Here is a 17028-nt window from a genome sequence, read left to right on the forward strand (position 1 = left end):
CATGCATTCTTTACAGCTACAGGTTGCAATGTGTACTTATACTTGTTCTATTTATATAAATGGGTGTTGGTTACATTCAAGCCTTTTCAAAAAAGTCTGCTGTGTTTTTATTTTTAATCTGGAGAAACTTTTCTTGTAAGCCATATTCGTAGCCGCTGCACACACCTAAAAAGCTTTCAATGACAGACTATTTATTCAATGTAGATATTCATTAAATAGAAAAAAGGTAATATTAGAACCAGGCAGAAATAATACTGAAGGAAATAGAAAAAAATAGACAAGCACTGTGGAAAGGAAATTAAAATGACTGTAACCCTCGCACATAAATGTTTTCTCTCCTGACTCCCTGAGGAGCAAACTTGGAGCAGGAATGCCTTTAGAGGGTGTATTTCACATCCATAGACACCAAATCCCCCTGAGTTCTTTTCAATGCTAAAGAAACATATTTTTCTCCCTCCTCAGAGTCTTTTTAGTAGGGGTAAAGAGCAAGAACAAGGTGCTGCAACATAGAGCCACTGCACTCTGTCATATTATGGACTACACCTTCTTATGTATGCAATAATTCCCTGTGAGGAATTCATGTCCTGAGGTAAAAGGCGTTGGTCCAGTCTCCACAAATTGGTTTATTGGGTGTTTAAGGATGCCCAACACCAAACTCCACCATCCAGTAAGTTCTCCATGCATCGTTGAGCTCTTAAGGTCTAAAGCGTTTCAGTATTCTCACCACAACCCCTGTGAGATCAATGTTTACTCTCTTGTTTTGTAAAGCATAAAAAGTAATCCATGTTGACTTAATGTTCAGATGCAACAGTTTTAAATTGTGCTGTCTCTAATCTGTTTTGATATGCCCTCTGGTGGCATCGGTTAGTGAGAATACAAATAGATTGTGTCAACACTGTTGATGCAGGCAAAAACAGAGAAACAAACAGAGACTGGCTAATGGGGTGATTGATTGGTCTGATGTGTTTAGAGTTGAGCGGAATCAAAAAACTACTTATTTCAACAATTGTATCCAGAGCTTGTTTAAAATCATCCTATAAAATCTGACTGATAATAAAATTGCTACAATAGTGAGGCAACGATTAAGTGCATTTAATACTTTACCATTTTAGGCTAACCAATTCATATGTGCTAAGGCATGACCCTCTGTGGTAGAGAGTAAGGGGTAATATAAGGTGCATTCAAGTTTGTCTGTACTGAAACAGATGTTAAACTTGCTGCCGTTTATTTATTTCCCTCAACGTTTAACTTCTGTAATATACAACAACATACTGTGCTGCATCTCCTCTCACCTCTCCTCGTTTTCTGGGGAATTTGGGTCACCACTGTTCATTTAAGCTGACAGGAGCAAATTCAGGGAGTGACACCAGCCGACTGCAGGGAATTACATTAGAAATAAGATAGTTCTTCTTCAGTCATTTCGTTCTCCAGATTTTCTTCTTGGATATGTGAATACGTTTTCATGGTCCAAAAAGAAGGCTCATGGGCAAAAAACGAAACCCACAGCTTATGCCGACGCTGATCCTACATTGACACATTAACATAGAAATACTTACTTAGACCCTGAACACAAGGGGATGATAGATAACATTTACCGTATCTGTGCATAAAAAAAGAACCTAGATGTTCCTCGCTTAGAGCAAAAGCCCCAAATCCTCCAGCACAATACAGTGTGTGTTATCAATGAAAACCTTCCCTGTGGAGAAAATATCACAGGTTCTATCCATGCCTGCCGTGGTGACAGGAAGACAGGAAGTCTACAGAGACCTCCTTTGCAGGTCTGAATCTACTGAAGCGTTCTGACACCTTTGCTTCTTCCTATAGAGGTCGGCTTGTGGCTTTGAGGGGTTTTGTCAACACCGGAAAAGGAGTTGGCTGACTTTAAATCCTCGTACAGAAAATAGTAAACAGCCACAGCATGCAGGTGGGCTGTGATGTCAGATCAACTCAATTTAAACTCCATTCACTGTGGTGTTCCACAAAATCGGTTCTTGCTTCTGAATCTTTCTGAAAACCAAAGCAAGTTTTAGACATTAAGACTGAGGATGTAATGCCCTGTTTTAGGGGAAGGAGCACAACAATGAACAAAAGAAGGCTTTTACTTCCATAGTCCCCAAAATCCTCTGAAAACAAGTTGTTAACGACCTGAAGTTCATCAATCACATTAAGACATTTATAAAGTCAGACTTAAAAATATCAAGAATGTAAGGACGTAAGTCTAAGCAAGATTTGGAAAAACGTGTCCATGCTTATTCTTCAGTATAGACTCCACTGTAACGGGGTCTTTTTAGGGTCTTATTAAAAAAGTTAATAAGTAGTTTATAGAGCTGCAGCTGATTGGGAACGCTTCTGCTGGAGCCCTCACTGACACAAAGAAAAGTGGGTCACATCCCTCCAGCTCTGAGGTCTTTACACTGGTTTCATGCCAAAGAAGTTAGGACCAAAATACGTGTTGTATTTTCCGCTACATTATGAGCCATCAAGAACTCTCAGGATCAGGTCTGCACTTTGTCCCCAGAGTCAAAACTTAAAGAGAGGGCAAGTTTTTATCTGGAACAAACTTTTAAAACAAGGCTATCCAATAAGGATTATTTCTTGCTCTTCACTGTTACATTAAATACTTTTATTTTACACATGTCTTGTTCTATTTTAGCCTGTTTTATTGAGCATTTCTCTTAGTTCTTGTAATGACTTCTGTTAATTGTATTTAAAAGTTCTTTATAATCTCCTTCTTTTTCACTTTGTTTTATATGTGTTTAATGTTATGGGTAAAGCACTTTGAATTGCATTGTTGTTTGAATGAGCTATAAAAATCAACTTTGCCTGCCTTAAAGTAAAATAACTTATTTATACAACAGTATAACAGGGAATGAGATCCACCCCCCCTTTTGATTGACATCATGCTTAGGCATGATGTCAATCAAAAGGGGGGGTGGATCTCATTCCCTGCGTTTTGTTTTTGTTATTTGCGAAAGTGATAATAATCTCTTATGAATTGTGCAGTGTCAGGATGACAAATTGCTTAAACAATCTAATGAACAGGCTGCTTGAAAAATTGTTTCTTTAGTTTACCAGGTTCCAATTAGGCTGTCCAATTTAACAAGATGGAACAACGTCTAATATTCTACTCAACAAACTAGGGATATTCACAGAATAAACGTACATATATTTAATTGTTTTAAGAATCTCCTCTACTACTCATTCAAACAGTTTTCAGGAATACATGTGTTGTGCCTGTGTGTCACCCTCAGGCTGGAGTCTCCCACCCGGTCCTTACTGATGGAGGCTCCTAAAGGCATCCAGATCCTGGCTGAGGCCGGAGACATTCAGGCCATCTGCAGGAACGAGCTGCGACTGGAGTCCAAAGACGGAGAGGTGCGTCAACCTAAAGTGCAAATTAACTTTTTGTCTGTTTGAAAGTCGAGAACTTCACCAACTCAAGTCTTATTGTCATGGCTTCGGCGATGATGGCATTACTCATTATAAAAAGTGAATTGCTGAGATCTGGCAACACTGATAAATCACTCAAATCTAGTCTGATAGGTCTGAATACACATGCAGTCAGAACTTATTTAAGGTAAGAAAAATACTTCTTCCAGCTTTGACTTGGACTATACTTAGTGTAGCCGTGCACAAACAGTTGTCCTGTGCAATGAGTGAATATTAATATTGTGATATTTGTATCACTGGCATCCTCATGAAGTGGGGTAGACAGTGTGGTATTAATAGAACGGAACGAGCTCGAAGGGGCTGTGTAAAGATATATTGGAGTAGTGTCTACCTGAGTGAAGAATGAAGTCATGCTCCCTCTTTGCCCTTTTTCTTTATTAGCACCATTGGCCTTTTCATGATAGAAATGTTGACAGGTTGTGTGTTATTAAATAATCATTGTAATGATGGTTCAATTCTATTGAGCTACTTTGATTTCTGTGTCTTGGTATTGGACATGCAGACTTTCTGTCATGAGTTGGGATACCTGACCAAACAAAGTATAAAAACACTTTTTTTGTTGGTTAAATGCAGTCCTCTTATGTCTAAAAAGCCTTATACACAAATACTAAAGCTCCCACTCTGTGTATTGGCAAGGGTATGAATCATCTTGTATTGTCCTCAAGCCATACTGGCTGATAAGGCTTCTTCTCAATTGAAAATGGTGCCTGTCCAAACTTATTTTTAGCAAATAACAATCCAAACAATAGTGGACCAGGACCAGCTTTGGCTTCTGGCAATTTCCCACATGCTGGCGGTCCACCAGAATCTGTTAGAGCCTCACAGAAGAACAGGAAATTAGAGAACAGAAGTTGATTTGTTTTTCTCTTTGTTATGCTCATATCCTCCCTTCATTTCCTAATTCAGTTGTCTTTGGTTCTTTCGCATGTGTACTTTAACAACTTTCTCTTTTACATCCACTTTACATTTTCCTATCTTATCTGAACCCCTCCTCCTTTCTCTGTCCTCCTTCTGTCTTTAACTTTGCTTTTTTAACATCATTTCTTCACTGATTCCCTCGTCATTCTCATGATACTTCTTTATTTCTTTCCTCCCTGCTCTTAAATTCCTCCAACCCTCCTCTGATTCGTTACACGCATCAGTCCTCACATTCATCACGCTCGGCTGCGCTGATAAAAGGATTTCCCTCCTTGCGTTGCAGCAGTTGTGTCATGTCAGATCTGTTTAAATCACCGAAAGGAGGATTAGGGAGAAGAAAGTGTTTCAAAAGTTTCCCACAACAACATTTAAATACATGAAGACAGGCTCTGATATGGGATTGAGGAAGAGAGACACTGTTTCTGGAAAGTGTTCTTGGATTCAGTTTGGTTCAATTAAAAATAACTGCAGGAGCCACGCCCACAGCACATCAGTTTTCACGGCTGTGTGATCCACAGTAAGGCTGTTCACTTATGATGGTCAATTCACATAATTAGAATCACGTTCTCATGCTCCATTAGCGTGCAAAATGTCCATTTGTCAAATCTTTCACACACACACACATACTCACACACACACACACTCTCTACCCTCTCCTCAGGACCCCCTTGGCACCACCACTGCAATTACAGAGTGGCTTTGGTCATTAGACACCCACAAACCACACAGGCAGATACAGAAATAGACACACACACACACACACACACACACACACACACACACACACACACACACACACACACTCTATCTGAAGCTATTCACAGTCACATAACTAACACTTATTAAGGGTGACCTCACTCAGTCTGATCATCCGGTTTAAGATGTCAGTGTGCTTTTTCCGAACCATGTACAGCAGTGATTTATTGGGGTACTATAATATCATGCAACATCACAGCTGGGTGTAGTCACAAGTACAGACCACAACTACACCCAGTGTGGTTTATCCATAGACTCAATAAAATAGGGCCAGAGTGTCTGTGATATCACCCATGGGTTTCTGAAGATATGATGGGAAGCTGAAAGTAGGCTGTTCCACAGCATCTTGGCTGTCTAACTCCTGGCTAATCCAAAAGAATTGCATCGTTTAAGGGACCCAGCAGAGCAAATATTTAGCAGCTAACAACATACGAGAGCACCAACTTGTAACTCAAGGCTGCCTTCCATTTAAACGTTTTCTTTTGTTAGGGTTAGGGTTAGAAGTTTCAATTCTACTTGGTAATCGATAATATCATCAATACCTTAAAGTGGACCTATCATGCTATATTTGAATATAGTATAGTATTTCGCCATGCCTCATTTTGCTCAATTTGACATTTTTTAGCTCTGTTTTTGCAAGGGCTGATTCTGTGAGAACAGCACCATCTACTGGCCTGGCATATGTACTACAGCGTCTCCAGCGCTTTCGAACGGCAATGGCCGTGGCTGTCTCCTCCTGATTGGTGGAGTTGGCCCAATAGCCGTAGCGCCACTGTCCTGACGTCAGGACAGTGTTCAAATCTGGATCAGTTTTTATCAGATTATTACATGTGCAGCACTTTGGCTCGACCAAAAAATCGCTTTTAAATGTGCTTTATAAATAAAACTTGATTTGATTTGATTTGATTTAGATCCGTTGCAGCCCCTTTTTTAGAGATTTGGGTATGGAGGAAAATAGAGAGGGTTGTGTTTTCTGACACTTGGTGAGTTCCCTGGAACACCGGGGACACATATTCATGTATAAAAGACGTACAAACGTGCATTTTGCATGATAGGTCCCCTTTAAATTACCTACCAATACCCAGCCTTATAATTTGTATTTGCACTATACATGATAACTACAGTGGTAGTGCATTGGGTTCTGGGCCCTGGGATGACCCACATTCAGTGCTGTGCCTGAACGCATCTTATAGACAATGATGGATGCTTTAAACTGCTGCCGCTTTTCTGCTTACTTGCACTGACATTGAGTGTAATTGTTGAGGTTGCATGGCTGATTCTTCCTCTACCAGGTTTTGCTTAGTGTATAAAAGTGTAGAGTAGGCTTACATCTCCACTGTGCTGCCGGTAGGAAATTCCTAATAAATGAATATGAGACAACATTGAAAAAAGTTCATTCAAATGTATCGAAAGTCGGTTCGAAGTACTACCTGGGTATTCTTCAGTAAAAAATCTGAAAATGATTCCTACCTTTCACTCTATGTATATACTTCATGTTCTTTGTTATGCTAGTGTACAACCATGAGCACAAGCCTCAAACACACACACACACACACACACACACACACACACACACACACACACACACACACACACACACACACACACACACACGGAGGTCTACCCTGTTTGCCCCTCGTGGTGTAAGATTTGCTCAACAGCAGCTGTCTGAGGAAGTCAGCTGAGACTCTGCTTTAAAAGGGTTCCAGGTCATTTGATGGTGATGCCTCCCAGAAGTGCCCGGTAATGGCTCCTTTACCTTTTATATGGCTGGAGAGCTCATTCCCTCCTCGGCCAGTGAGACAGCAGCCCTGTATGAGCCCCAGGAGGCTGGTAGGGAGGAAGGATGAGAGGGGAGAGAGATAGGATTCATGCAGCAGTGCTTTGTTTCTGCGCAGAGGGAGAAGGGCAGTTTTGTTCAATCAATGAGGGGTTGAAGAGGGTAAAATGAGTGGATGAGAAGCTGTGTGCGAGTATGTGTTTGTGGCGTTGTAGTAAGGAATTTTCTAGTATATTGCTCTTTTTTTATTCCTCTAGAGAAAAAAGGAATGACCTGGGACTCAGCAGACATTAAACACATTTTTGTTTTTGTTTTGCCATCCATTTTGTTATCTTCATTATTGTGTCTCTGGCATTAAATCGTTTAAAAATATAAAATGTCGGTTGTAATTTGCTGATAGATATCTGACTAGGCACAGCTGTTTTTTTTGTCTGTAAGCATGGATCTCGGAGTGTTTTTCGCAATATCTTCTGGCTATTCCCGGTTTTGAGAGAATTACTTTTACCATTCACCTATGTGTTGTCTCATGCTTCAGAGATTCAATCTGATAACCTTTAGGTGACAAGCTCTCTTGTCCTGTAGGCTACAATACCAGGCAGATGCATTCTGGGTGGCTTTTCTCATGGATATCACTCTGCCATATATCAGAGCTCACACTCAAAATCCAGCAAATGACCTTTATCATTCTCTTCACTCATACACTGTCGGTGTGCACTGAATATTAGAAAGAGCTGGAAAACGCTGGAAGAACGAAGGGAAAGTTCTCTTATACACAAGATCCGTTGTCAGGGAAATTGCATAGTTGCGAATTGAGTTCAATCTCTAGACTTAACATTCTAGGAAACCAACAAAGTGGAGTGCTAGGGTTTTATATGCCAAAGACACTATTTGTGTGAGTACAATCCTGTGAGTTAGAAGTTCTGCAAAGAAAAACAAAAGCTTAGCTACGGAGAGCGGGTGAAGAGATTTGCTTTGAGAGCAATTAGAGTGAAGAGACGAGAAGAGACACATGCTTCAGCGGGGGCTAGCTTAGGTAAAGATTAAAGGGGAAAAGACGATTATTTTAGCCTATAAAGAAAGAAAATGGGTTCCTCTTCTGGTCTGAATGAAGAGTAGGATCTTAGGGAGGTTGAACGTACTGTATATTAAGTTGTGATATAGGTAGAGACAGGACAGGCAGATGCAGTTTATCAAGGTGAGGAGAAACTGTAGCTGGTTTTCTGCCAAAAGTCACACATCCTGACCATCGACAGAAGAGTCAGTCGTGTCCAGTTGGCCTCTGTCCAAACACCTTAATTCACTATAAGCCAACTACTTAACTTGGACTTGTCCTTTGTGGGTTACATGTCCAAAGTCACTATAAGTCCAGACTTCAACCTCATACAATGAATTGTGGTTTCTGCAAGGTGTGAATGCTTTCAAACAGAACTAACATAGGTAGCATGGGCCTAAATGGGTTGTACTTACAATCGGCACTACAATCTAAACCCATGTTTTATGAGCAAAGATGCAGAAAAAAAAGATCCATATTTATCCGAATAAGCGGATGTTGTGCTATGTTAAAGATAGTCAGATGTTTTAATGTGTATTGATTGTTATGTGTATACCTGCCCAAGGACTGCAGATGGAAATCAGTTTACAGCTATAATCTGGCATAGCATCTCTTATCTTTGAGATTAAGTGTCCTATCATGCTAAACGCACTTTTTGATGTCGTTTATACATATATATATGTGTCCCCGGTGAGTCAGGGAACTCAAAAAGTGTCAGAAAATAAAACCCTCTCTCTTTTCCTCCTTACCCACATCTCTAAAAACGGGGGTACAACGGAGCTACGTAATATCGGAAATGTGGGCTGGCTTTACACCCACGTCCCTATCAGAAACGTCGCTATCAGAAACAATGTGCTACGTGTTTTCGAAGTAATATGGTCTTTGTTTAGATTAGCAAGCATCGCTAACACTCAGAGCTAATGCTGTACTGGAGAGAGAATGTGTAAAAAAGCAGGAAATAAAAAAAGGAACTCACCTTGTAGTAAACCCGCTCCATACTGTTTCAGAAATGATCCTTGAAGTGGTTTGGAACATGATATGGCATTTAATCATGGCAGCATTTAGCTGAGTATTTGCAGGCAGAGAGGAGACCTCACTGCTTGCCTTGCCCTGCTCAAAAGGGGGCGGGGCCAGCAGCTACTGACCCAGAATCAGCACTGCTCTAACAGGGCTGAAATAGAGGGATATGAGGGATGTCTAAAATGCATGATCTGTTTGGTATTTTTAGCAAAACAGATCATAGAGATGTTTTTTATATATTTGTATATATCTGAGACCCATAATATATGCCTAGAAATAGCATGATAGGAGATAGCACTGTTGCACGTCGGTCCTGCTCATCAGGTTTATATGTGTAGCACCCTAAGGTAAAAAAAATCATCAAATCATTATAAATATTGAATTCTTTGCAGCCCAGCGCAAAGTTGCATATATTTCCTTCGCAGTGGGTCTGAATACGTGTAGCAAAAAAAATGATCTCAAAAAACTTTTTTCTGTTTCTTTAACAACTTCAAACTGGATTTCTACATGGTCAACCTCTTTGACTTCACCTCCCACTTGACATACGCTCATTATGTCTCCTCCCTTCTTCCCATCTCACCGCTTTTCTCTCTCTCTCCTTAGATCTCGCTGGATGCTCGGAGGATTCGCCTGATGCGGTTGCCTGAGGGGAAGGCCTCCACCAGCTCCTCGTCCTCTGGGAACAGGCAGACTGTCTACGAGGTTTGCGTTTGCCCGAACGGGAGGCTTTTCCTGTCCCAGGCGGGCACCGGATCCACCTGCCAGATCAGCAACAATGTCTGCCTCTAGGACTGATATATACATATATAAATAAATACACAGATATCCTGAAAGACAGACGGGCAAAGACGGATAGATGTTCACATATTGCCCGCCTCCAGGACTGATAAACAGCAATCACAGACACAACATACAAAGACTGCCAGAGCTGATGGAAATATAAACAATAACAGATACTGTAACTATACAGACACACTGATGTAAACACTTCACAAACAATCGCAAACAATCACACTGATATTTAGGCTCAACCAATATGTTTCAACAGGCCAATACCGAAAATCTTGGATTGAAGCTGCGGACAGCTGATCTTTTGTGCCAATATTTCAACACTAAAAGATATTTTCTCCCCTAATTTTATACGTTTCTGAAAGGAAAAGCCTTTGAAATCAGCATTTACAGCATCACGGACAATACAACTCTCCACTGAGTGTCACATACATCTCTCTAAGCTCTTTATACATAAAGTACAGCACGAGTTACATGGCTTTTAAACTGAATTACATGAATAAATGGAAAAACGTGTTTTATTGCAGGTTTTAAAAAGGTTTTAACACTGAGATCAGAAAGACATTTCAAACTAGTTGCATAGAAAGGGCACTGACTGCAACAAAAGGACAGTATTGGTAATATATCGGTCTCAACCTATACCTGACTCTGCTATTTATTTATAGCATACAAACATGAGGATGCACACACTTACACATTATACACATTTAACATGGTGTATGCACACACTCACTCTCTTTGCTCATAGGAGCCTCCTGGTAACTGAGAGGAGAATCTCCAGAGATGTACTAAAAGAGACACCGATCTGTTCCTTTTCTCTCTCAAGAGTGTTTCAGAACGAGAATCACTAGGGTGATAACCCATAGCAACAGGCCACTCCCCCTCCCCTCCGTTTTTCTTCTCATTTTTCCTAATTTCTCTTTTTTCTTCTCCGCAGCGAAGATAAGTGAAGGGTTAATACTTTTGCTGTTGTTCATAAAGCATTTGTAAAGCCCATAGGCATGCTGGAAGCACTTAATTAAGGCCATTCCTTATACAAATTGGGTCAGAATATAGGATGGACTAATGCAGTGGTTCTCAACCCAGGGGGTCCACAAGATTATTTCTGAGGGTTGCCAGATGGCTGTGCAGAGACGGAAAAAAAAACATTAATAATAAAATAACCTATTTTAGACGAGGGAAGGTTTTTTGTTTACATATCATTGCCTGTAACAGTGTTATCATTTGCCTTAGAAAACGAAAAGTGTATGGTGTGTGTTCGTGAGTAGGGGATTTCTGTGTCAGGGGGAGAGAAAGTCCGATTTTTAGTGCCTAGAGTACATTTAGCAACGCCTAGGTAAATGCTGTTCAAGGTAAACAAACACTAAAGAGATTATTCTGGGGATGGTCACGACACAAAAAGGTTGAGAACCACTGGTGTAATTGACAAAAGGACTGCATGGCTTATGAGTTTAATGGATACTTCAGCTCAGCCAGAACACAGACAAATAAGGTTTTCAGTTTACCAACCCGCTTTCACTATGGACTTTGCTTTGGGATGATGTCACTCATGTTAAATAATTTGTTCTGGTTTGGCACATTTGCAGGATGTGAACATGGAAAGAGTTCTGCCTTGAAAACCTTAACCTATAAACTACTGGTCTGTTGTGTGTGTTTTCTCTATTTTATTTGATGTAGTCATTCTATTTTTAACTGAGTAAAAAGCTGTTTGATTTTCACATAGTGTTTTGCTTTGCTGCGTAAATTATCGGTCTCCTTAACAATGTCACAACCTGTTATAACGCTTTCTTTTCACACAAAACATTTCCAATGTAAGCTGACGGGAGCTCAGCGGCGGTGGTCACCCTACTGGTTTCTTGCACTGGGATATTTTTTAGAAGAACAAAAACAAACTAATGCGAGCCACTCTGTTGAAAGAGGGGAACTGTGCCTGTGCCTTATGTCAATGCACTTGTGGCAAGAAGAAGCACATCACACAGACTTTCTTTGGCATCAACGAGTAACATAATCTCTGATTTCAGTTCAGCTTCATCCCAATCACAAACCTCTCCCTCTGTGTGAGTGCAAAGACCTTCAGCCATATCTGACTGTAGCCCCCCTGCTGTCAGCACCTGACTTTGCAAAAGGATGAGAGGATTATCTTTTCTATTTACCACTAAACCTCCCCAGTTTTGGATATTTTTGCTTTGGTTTTTTTGATCAAATATTCTGTGTGAAAACATGTATGTGTTTCTGTTCATGTAAAATGTTATCTTAAAAGTTTCTCAAACAAGGCTATGTGTTCATTTCTTCCCATCTGGTGTCCTAAGATGTCAACAGCATTTTCATTATTTGACTTATTTGTTTATTTGATACCACAGCACTGTATTACAGCACCCGAGCTCTATTCTAACCCCAATATAATCATAATTAACACTATAACTACAGTGTACTTCCCACAAGCAAGTGTTCTAAAAAGCATCACATTTAAAAACTCTGGAAGTAGATGTAAAAAATGTGGTTGCGTAGTGATTCTGTTTAGGCAATATAGGTGAATTTGCAACGGCCAATACTTAAATATTTTTAATAAAAATATCTTAAAGGTTTTACTGTTCATACTGAAGGCATAAGAAACAGATGTGTTGCCAAAGGTAACAGCCAACGACACAGAAGCATCATCATTAGCATTATAATTCGAAAAAACGTGGCATTAATACATGTTTTACTTTATAAGGCACCAGATTTTGACCTTTTCTGATGGAAACACTTGACTACGTGACAAGACGTAACAATCTGGGTTACAACAGAAACTACATCTTGTGTCTTGTGAACACTCCTGAACATACCCATAGTAGTCATGACATTTATTTATATCTTGTGATGTTTAAAGCGTTACATCCTTTTTAAGAGTCAGGTGTACCGACCCTCTCGCTGTCTCTCAGCTTCTCTGTCGCTATGTATTAAAGGACTCTCAGAAATATTTCAGATGATACATGCCGACGAAAGAGAAACACTGATCTTTTGCAAAAAGGAAAGCCTTTTTATAATGTACATCAGTATGTGTTTTTATACTAAAATGGCAAAAGATATATAGGACTCATTGAGTTAGCATGTACAGCAATGCATACAATGTTTGCCTGTGGAGAACAAGCTGGTTTTGTTTTTATGCCTTCTCCTTCCTGTACTACCTGCTGAGGTCAGATGTTTTACACAAACCTGCTTTTTTCCGTTTTTTGTTGTTATTGTTGTGTTGGGTTCGAGGTCTTTGCATTCCCCCAAGTGTGCTGTGTGTGTAAATCTGTGCTACTATGAGTGAGCTTTTGTTTTGCTTTTCTGCTCCACAGAAAGTGATGAATGATTCTCAGAGAAACCAAAAGTAAAGAGAAGCAATGAAGGAAAAACATGAGCTGCAACAATGGGATAAATACAGAAATGGGCAACAAAAATATGATCAATTAATGAATCTTCAGATCAAAACCAATATGTTCAATCGGAGACAAACTATTGAGAAAGCAGAAGTATACTTTAATATTGGATTGCGTAATGCATAAATGTTGTAATAAAAGTAACCTACATTTGATCCAATGATGACACTGATGAGGCATGACCCAGTGGATTATATGGCTGATTAAATAATAATATTGCCCGGATCACTTTCTGTGATGCAGCCCTGTGTGTTGTCGCTGAGTGCTCTGTACTTCCTTCCTAACATCCATCCTGAATATTTACATTTTCCTGCATTCTTCAGTCTGAAACTGCCATTCATGGAGTAGTTTTCAAAGATGCCGAAATAAAAGGCGTTGTTCAAATTGACTGCGGTAGTCATTGGATCAAAATAAACTAGAAATGTTTACATAGTAAATGCAATTGACAATGTTTCTCTTTCGGCCCACAGCGTTTTGCCTGAGTGTAATTTATTGCTTTATTCGCCTATCATCAACACTGATGGGACTTTACCACAAAAGGTGGTGAATGTCCCTTTAATATTTAATTGAGTTTTCACTAGACTACAGATAATGGCTCACCATTGACATTTGTAGTTCTTATAGCTAAGTTGGTTGTATCTAAGCTGTTCAAAACAAAAATCGACTTTTAAGTACCACGATGATGCTAAGGCAAACGTTTTAAGCACTTGACTGCTCGTTGTTGTTCAATCTTTGTTAAAATGACACCATGTTTTAAATGTTCCAGTATATTTTCCCTCACCTTTGAATTTTGACAGAAAACATCCGGAAGATGCCTGATATTTTCATAAATGTGAAAAAATAGAATGAGCAACATAAGATAGTAGCTAGCTAGGAGGCAATGTAGCTTTGGCTTATAAAAGTCAGTGATATCTCTAAAACCTAAGAGTAGTGATAAGCTGATGTTGCAACAGGCTTATGGTCATATTTATTAAGTTTCCCTTCTTTACTTTCTGTTTTTTCCTTACCTGCTGCTCTGAATAAAGTAAATCAAAGTAAGTCAAATGTATCCCACTGTTATACAAATAACATGGAATTCAGCTGTGAAGTCAATAATAAGAAAGTCTAAAGTGTTCAGAGGTTCAGAAGCTGGTTTCAGGCATTTGATAAAAATTTGATTTGAATGTGATTTGTCTCATCTTTTAAGAAACAGGAAGTTATCTGTCGCCTGCGGCCGAGCATCTCTGGACCAAGTTCCTTTTCATCTGCAGTGCAAACATTTCTGCAACAACGTGCAGGGTGAATACCTGGTGAATGGAGGACCGTAAAGATAGCACAGAATTATGAGGAAAGCCGTTTCCAAAATATCTGGATCCAGCTTGTAGTGTTTATTTCAAGCCATAGATGGTACAGATGCCATTAAGGTCATGTCGTCAGTCTTTAATCTTCTTTCTGTGATTTATTTTGTCCTAAGGGGAGAGTTGCAAATGATATATATATTTATGTTTATACATTCAATTACAATAAAAAAAAAGACATTGGAGAGTGAAATCGGATTGAATCTTTCAAAAATAAATTGCTGTTTTATCTCACAATGCTTCTCGATTCATCCAGTTTCCACATTTCCCTGATGTCTTCATCGTCTTCATGGCGTTCTGATGGATGATGATTAATCATATGTGTGAAATTGTTTTCCTGACAGCTTTCATGCCTTTTTCATTGTCTCCGAGCCTTAAAATCATCGAAGGAGATTAGATTTTTTCAGTTTGGAATAAAAAGACTCCCTGGAGCTTTTTCGCACGCGTTAATGAAGCTTTTTTTTCAAAAGAAAAAGGACTGTATTTTTTAAGAATGGAAAATGTGGACGGTTATTTAAGTCCAGGCCTTTTTGTTTTTACCAAAGTCAGATATTAAATCCCACAAAGCAGACAAATGAGTCTGTTTAAAGCCGCTGTAGGGCATCACTGGCCACATTCGCTCAGAACTAACTTCAATTTCCTTCAGCGTATTTTAATTTGATGGTTTTCAGCCGACCCTAATGCTTAGCTCTGGCAGAGTTCGTTCTAGGTCATGCCTCCTTTCTTGTTTGCAGTTTTATCAGCAAAGTGAACCATTGCTACAGATTAATCCGGGCTCCTCACTTTCTTCATCTCATGATGGCAAGCCCACTGCAGAGCGACTGTTTGATCAGAGAAGCTGGCTCGGAGAATGGGAGTCAGCGGGTTGACTCATTAGCAAATCTTCACTGAGCGACGGCTAACCTAGAGCTACAGATCTGTTGCGAAAAGCATTCATCTGAGCATGTCGTTAGCGTTTTTGTCCATATATTAAAACAACTGACATTGTCTGCATTAGAGTAAAACTGGCAACAAATCACATTTAAATGCCTTTTGTAAGAAACTTTTACATTATATTTCTTAAATAAAAAAAGTTAGAAGGATTGGCGGCTTTCCCATCAATATGCAATATGCCAATTTAATTATGTTAAAAGGGGTTTTGACAATTTTTTGCAGCTCTTTCTTTGTCATTTGAACAACACTACTGGCTAAGTAAGGACGTTTCAAAGTCATGCGTCGTTGTCACAGAAAGGCAAAGATTTTACATGATTGTGTGCCATTTCACAGTGGTTCTTTTAAGAAAAGAGCTTCTTCATACAAAGAGCCACTCTCCTAAAGATGACTTTTCTCTTGGATTATTGGAATAAGAATCCCACAAAGCTGAGGGGGAGTTATTGACTAGCTTTCTCTTTGCCTCATGATTCAGCTGAAAAGGAGAAAGAAAAAGGCTTTCTCTTTTTATCAAGGATGTTACCTGAAGGGCTGCATGAAAAGGAATTAAGTCTTTGTAATGCATTATTCATTGAACTACAGTATGAATACGGAAAATGTTTTAATACACATATAAAGGATTATGGCTTGCGGCTGGTTGGATCAGTGACGCTGGTGCTATTTGTCGAGCAAGTTTCCACAGAGAAGTGATTTCACCTGTGATTAAATATTAAAAATCACCTTTTGTCTGAGGCTGGTTTGAATATTTAATGCTTGTCTGACACACTTACAAGTCAGCTGTTTAACGGTGTTGGTTCTGATTGACTCTGCTCAACTGTTGCACGTTTTCTCCTGTATAGTTTTAGTATGGCAGGAAAAGCCACTGCTGTCCCGTGGTTTGATTCTACTATAAAAGTCCGTTATGTGTCTCTCAGTTATTTTATCTGATGGATGAAAATGTTGTCATATAAGTTTTATTTATCACTTATCCGCACTGGCTGCTGAGATTCATCAAAAGTTGTGAAGTGTCATGAATTTGTCATTTTGATTTCTGTTTCATCTGCAGTGAGTGTAAAACCTTAATAATTGTGTCTGAGCTTTTTTGTGCCTCGTACGTACTGGATGGTATTTCAAGATACTGTACTTCCGAATAAAGTGCCAGGTGCACCAGGTGGCTGAGATTGAACTGCACATGAATATTAACACATAGCTGTAAATTGGAGATAAAGAAATCGGAGGTAAATCATCCTCTATTTCAATGTGGCTTAAGTTAATGCTAAATAATATACAGTATTTGCTTACTTTGCATTTACTTTGCCCCTTTGTTAAAGCATAAGAGTTAAATCCTGTGATTCTGAGATTTGTGAGATTGATAATTTTATTTGCCATTTTTGTGTCGCTCAGGATTATATAGTTTTTATTTATTTTCATTTTTTACTGTGATGACAAAGGGAACACATTATATGTCAAACATATAGGGTAAAAAAGCCATAATCCAATGAATTATATCAGTAAATGCTCTAAAATGTTGCTTTCTGTACACACAAAAGATTACTTTTAGCTGATACATTGATTTAAATGTAAATGTTTCCTTATTTCCACTGCAAATTCTTC

General features: G+C 39.2%; 1 protein-coding gene across 2 annotated transcripts in view; it reads left to right on the forward strand.

Moving 5' to 3' along the window:
* sgcd (sarcoglycan, delta (dystrophin-associated glycoprotein)) overlaps positions 1–12037 on the forward strand; it is a 153212-nt gene extending 141175 nt beyond the window's left edge. For both annotated transcript variants that reach the window (XM_034140376.1, XM_034140375.1), the window contains 2 exons: positions 3252–3375; positions 9579–12037. In XM_034140376.1, the coding sequence (XP_033996267.1) occupies positions 3252–3375; positions 9579–9764 (310 nt within the window). In that variant the 3' untranslated portion in view covers positions 9765–12037. The remainder of the gene's footprint in view (positions 1–3251; positions 3376–9578) is intronic.
* The last annotated feature ends 4991 nt before the right edge of the window (positions 12038–17028 follow it).

Source organism: Trematomus bernacchii, unplaced genomic scaffold, assembly GCF_902827165.1.
Source record: "Trematomus bernacchii unplaced genomic scaffold, fTreBer1.1, whole genome shotgun sequence".
NCBI classification, from domain to species: Eukaryota; Metazoa; Chordata; class Actinopteri; order Perciformes; family Nototheniidae; genus Trematomus; species Trematomus bernacchii.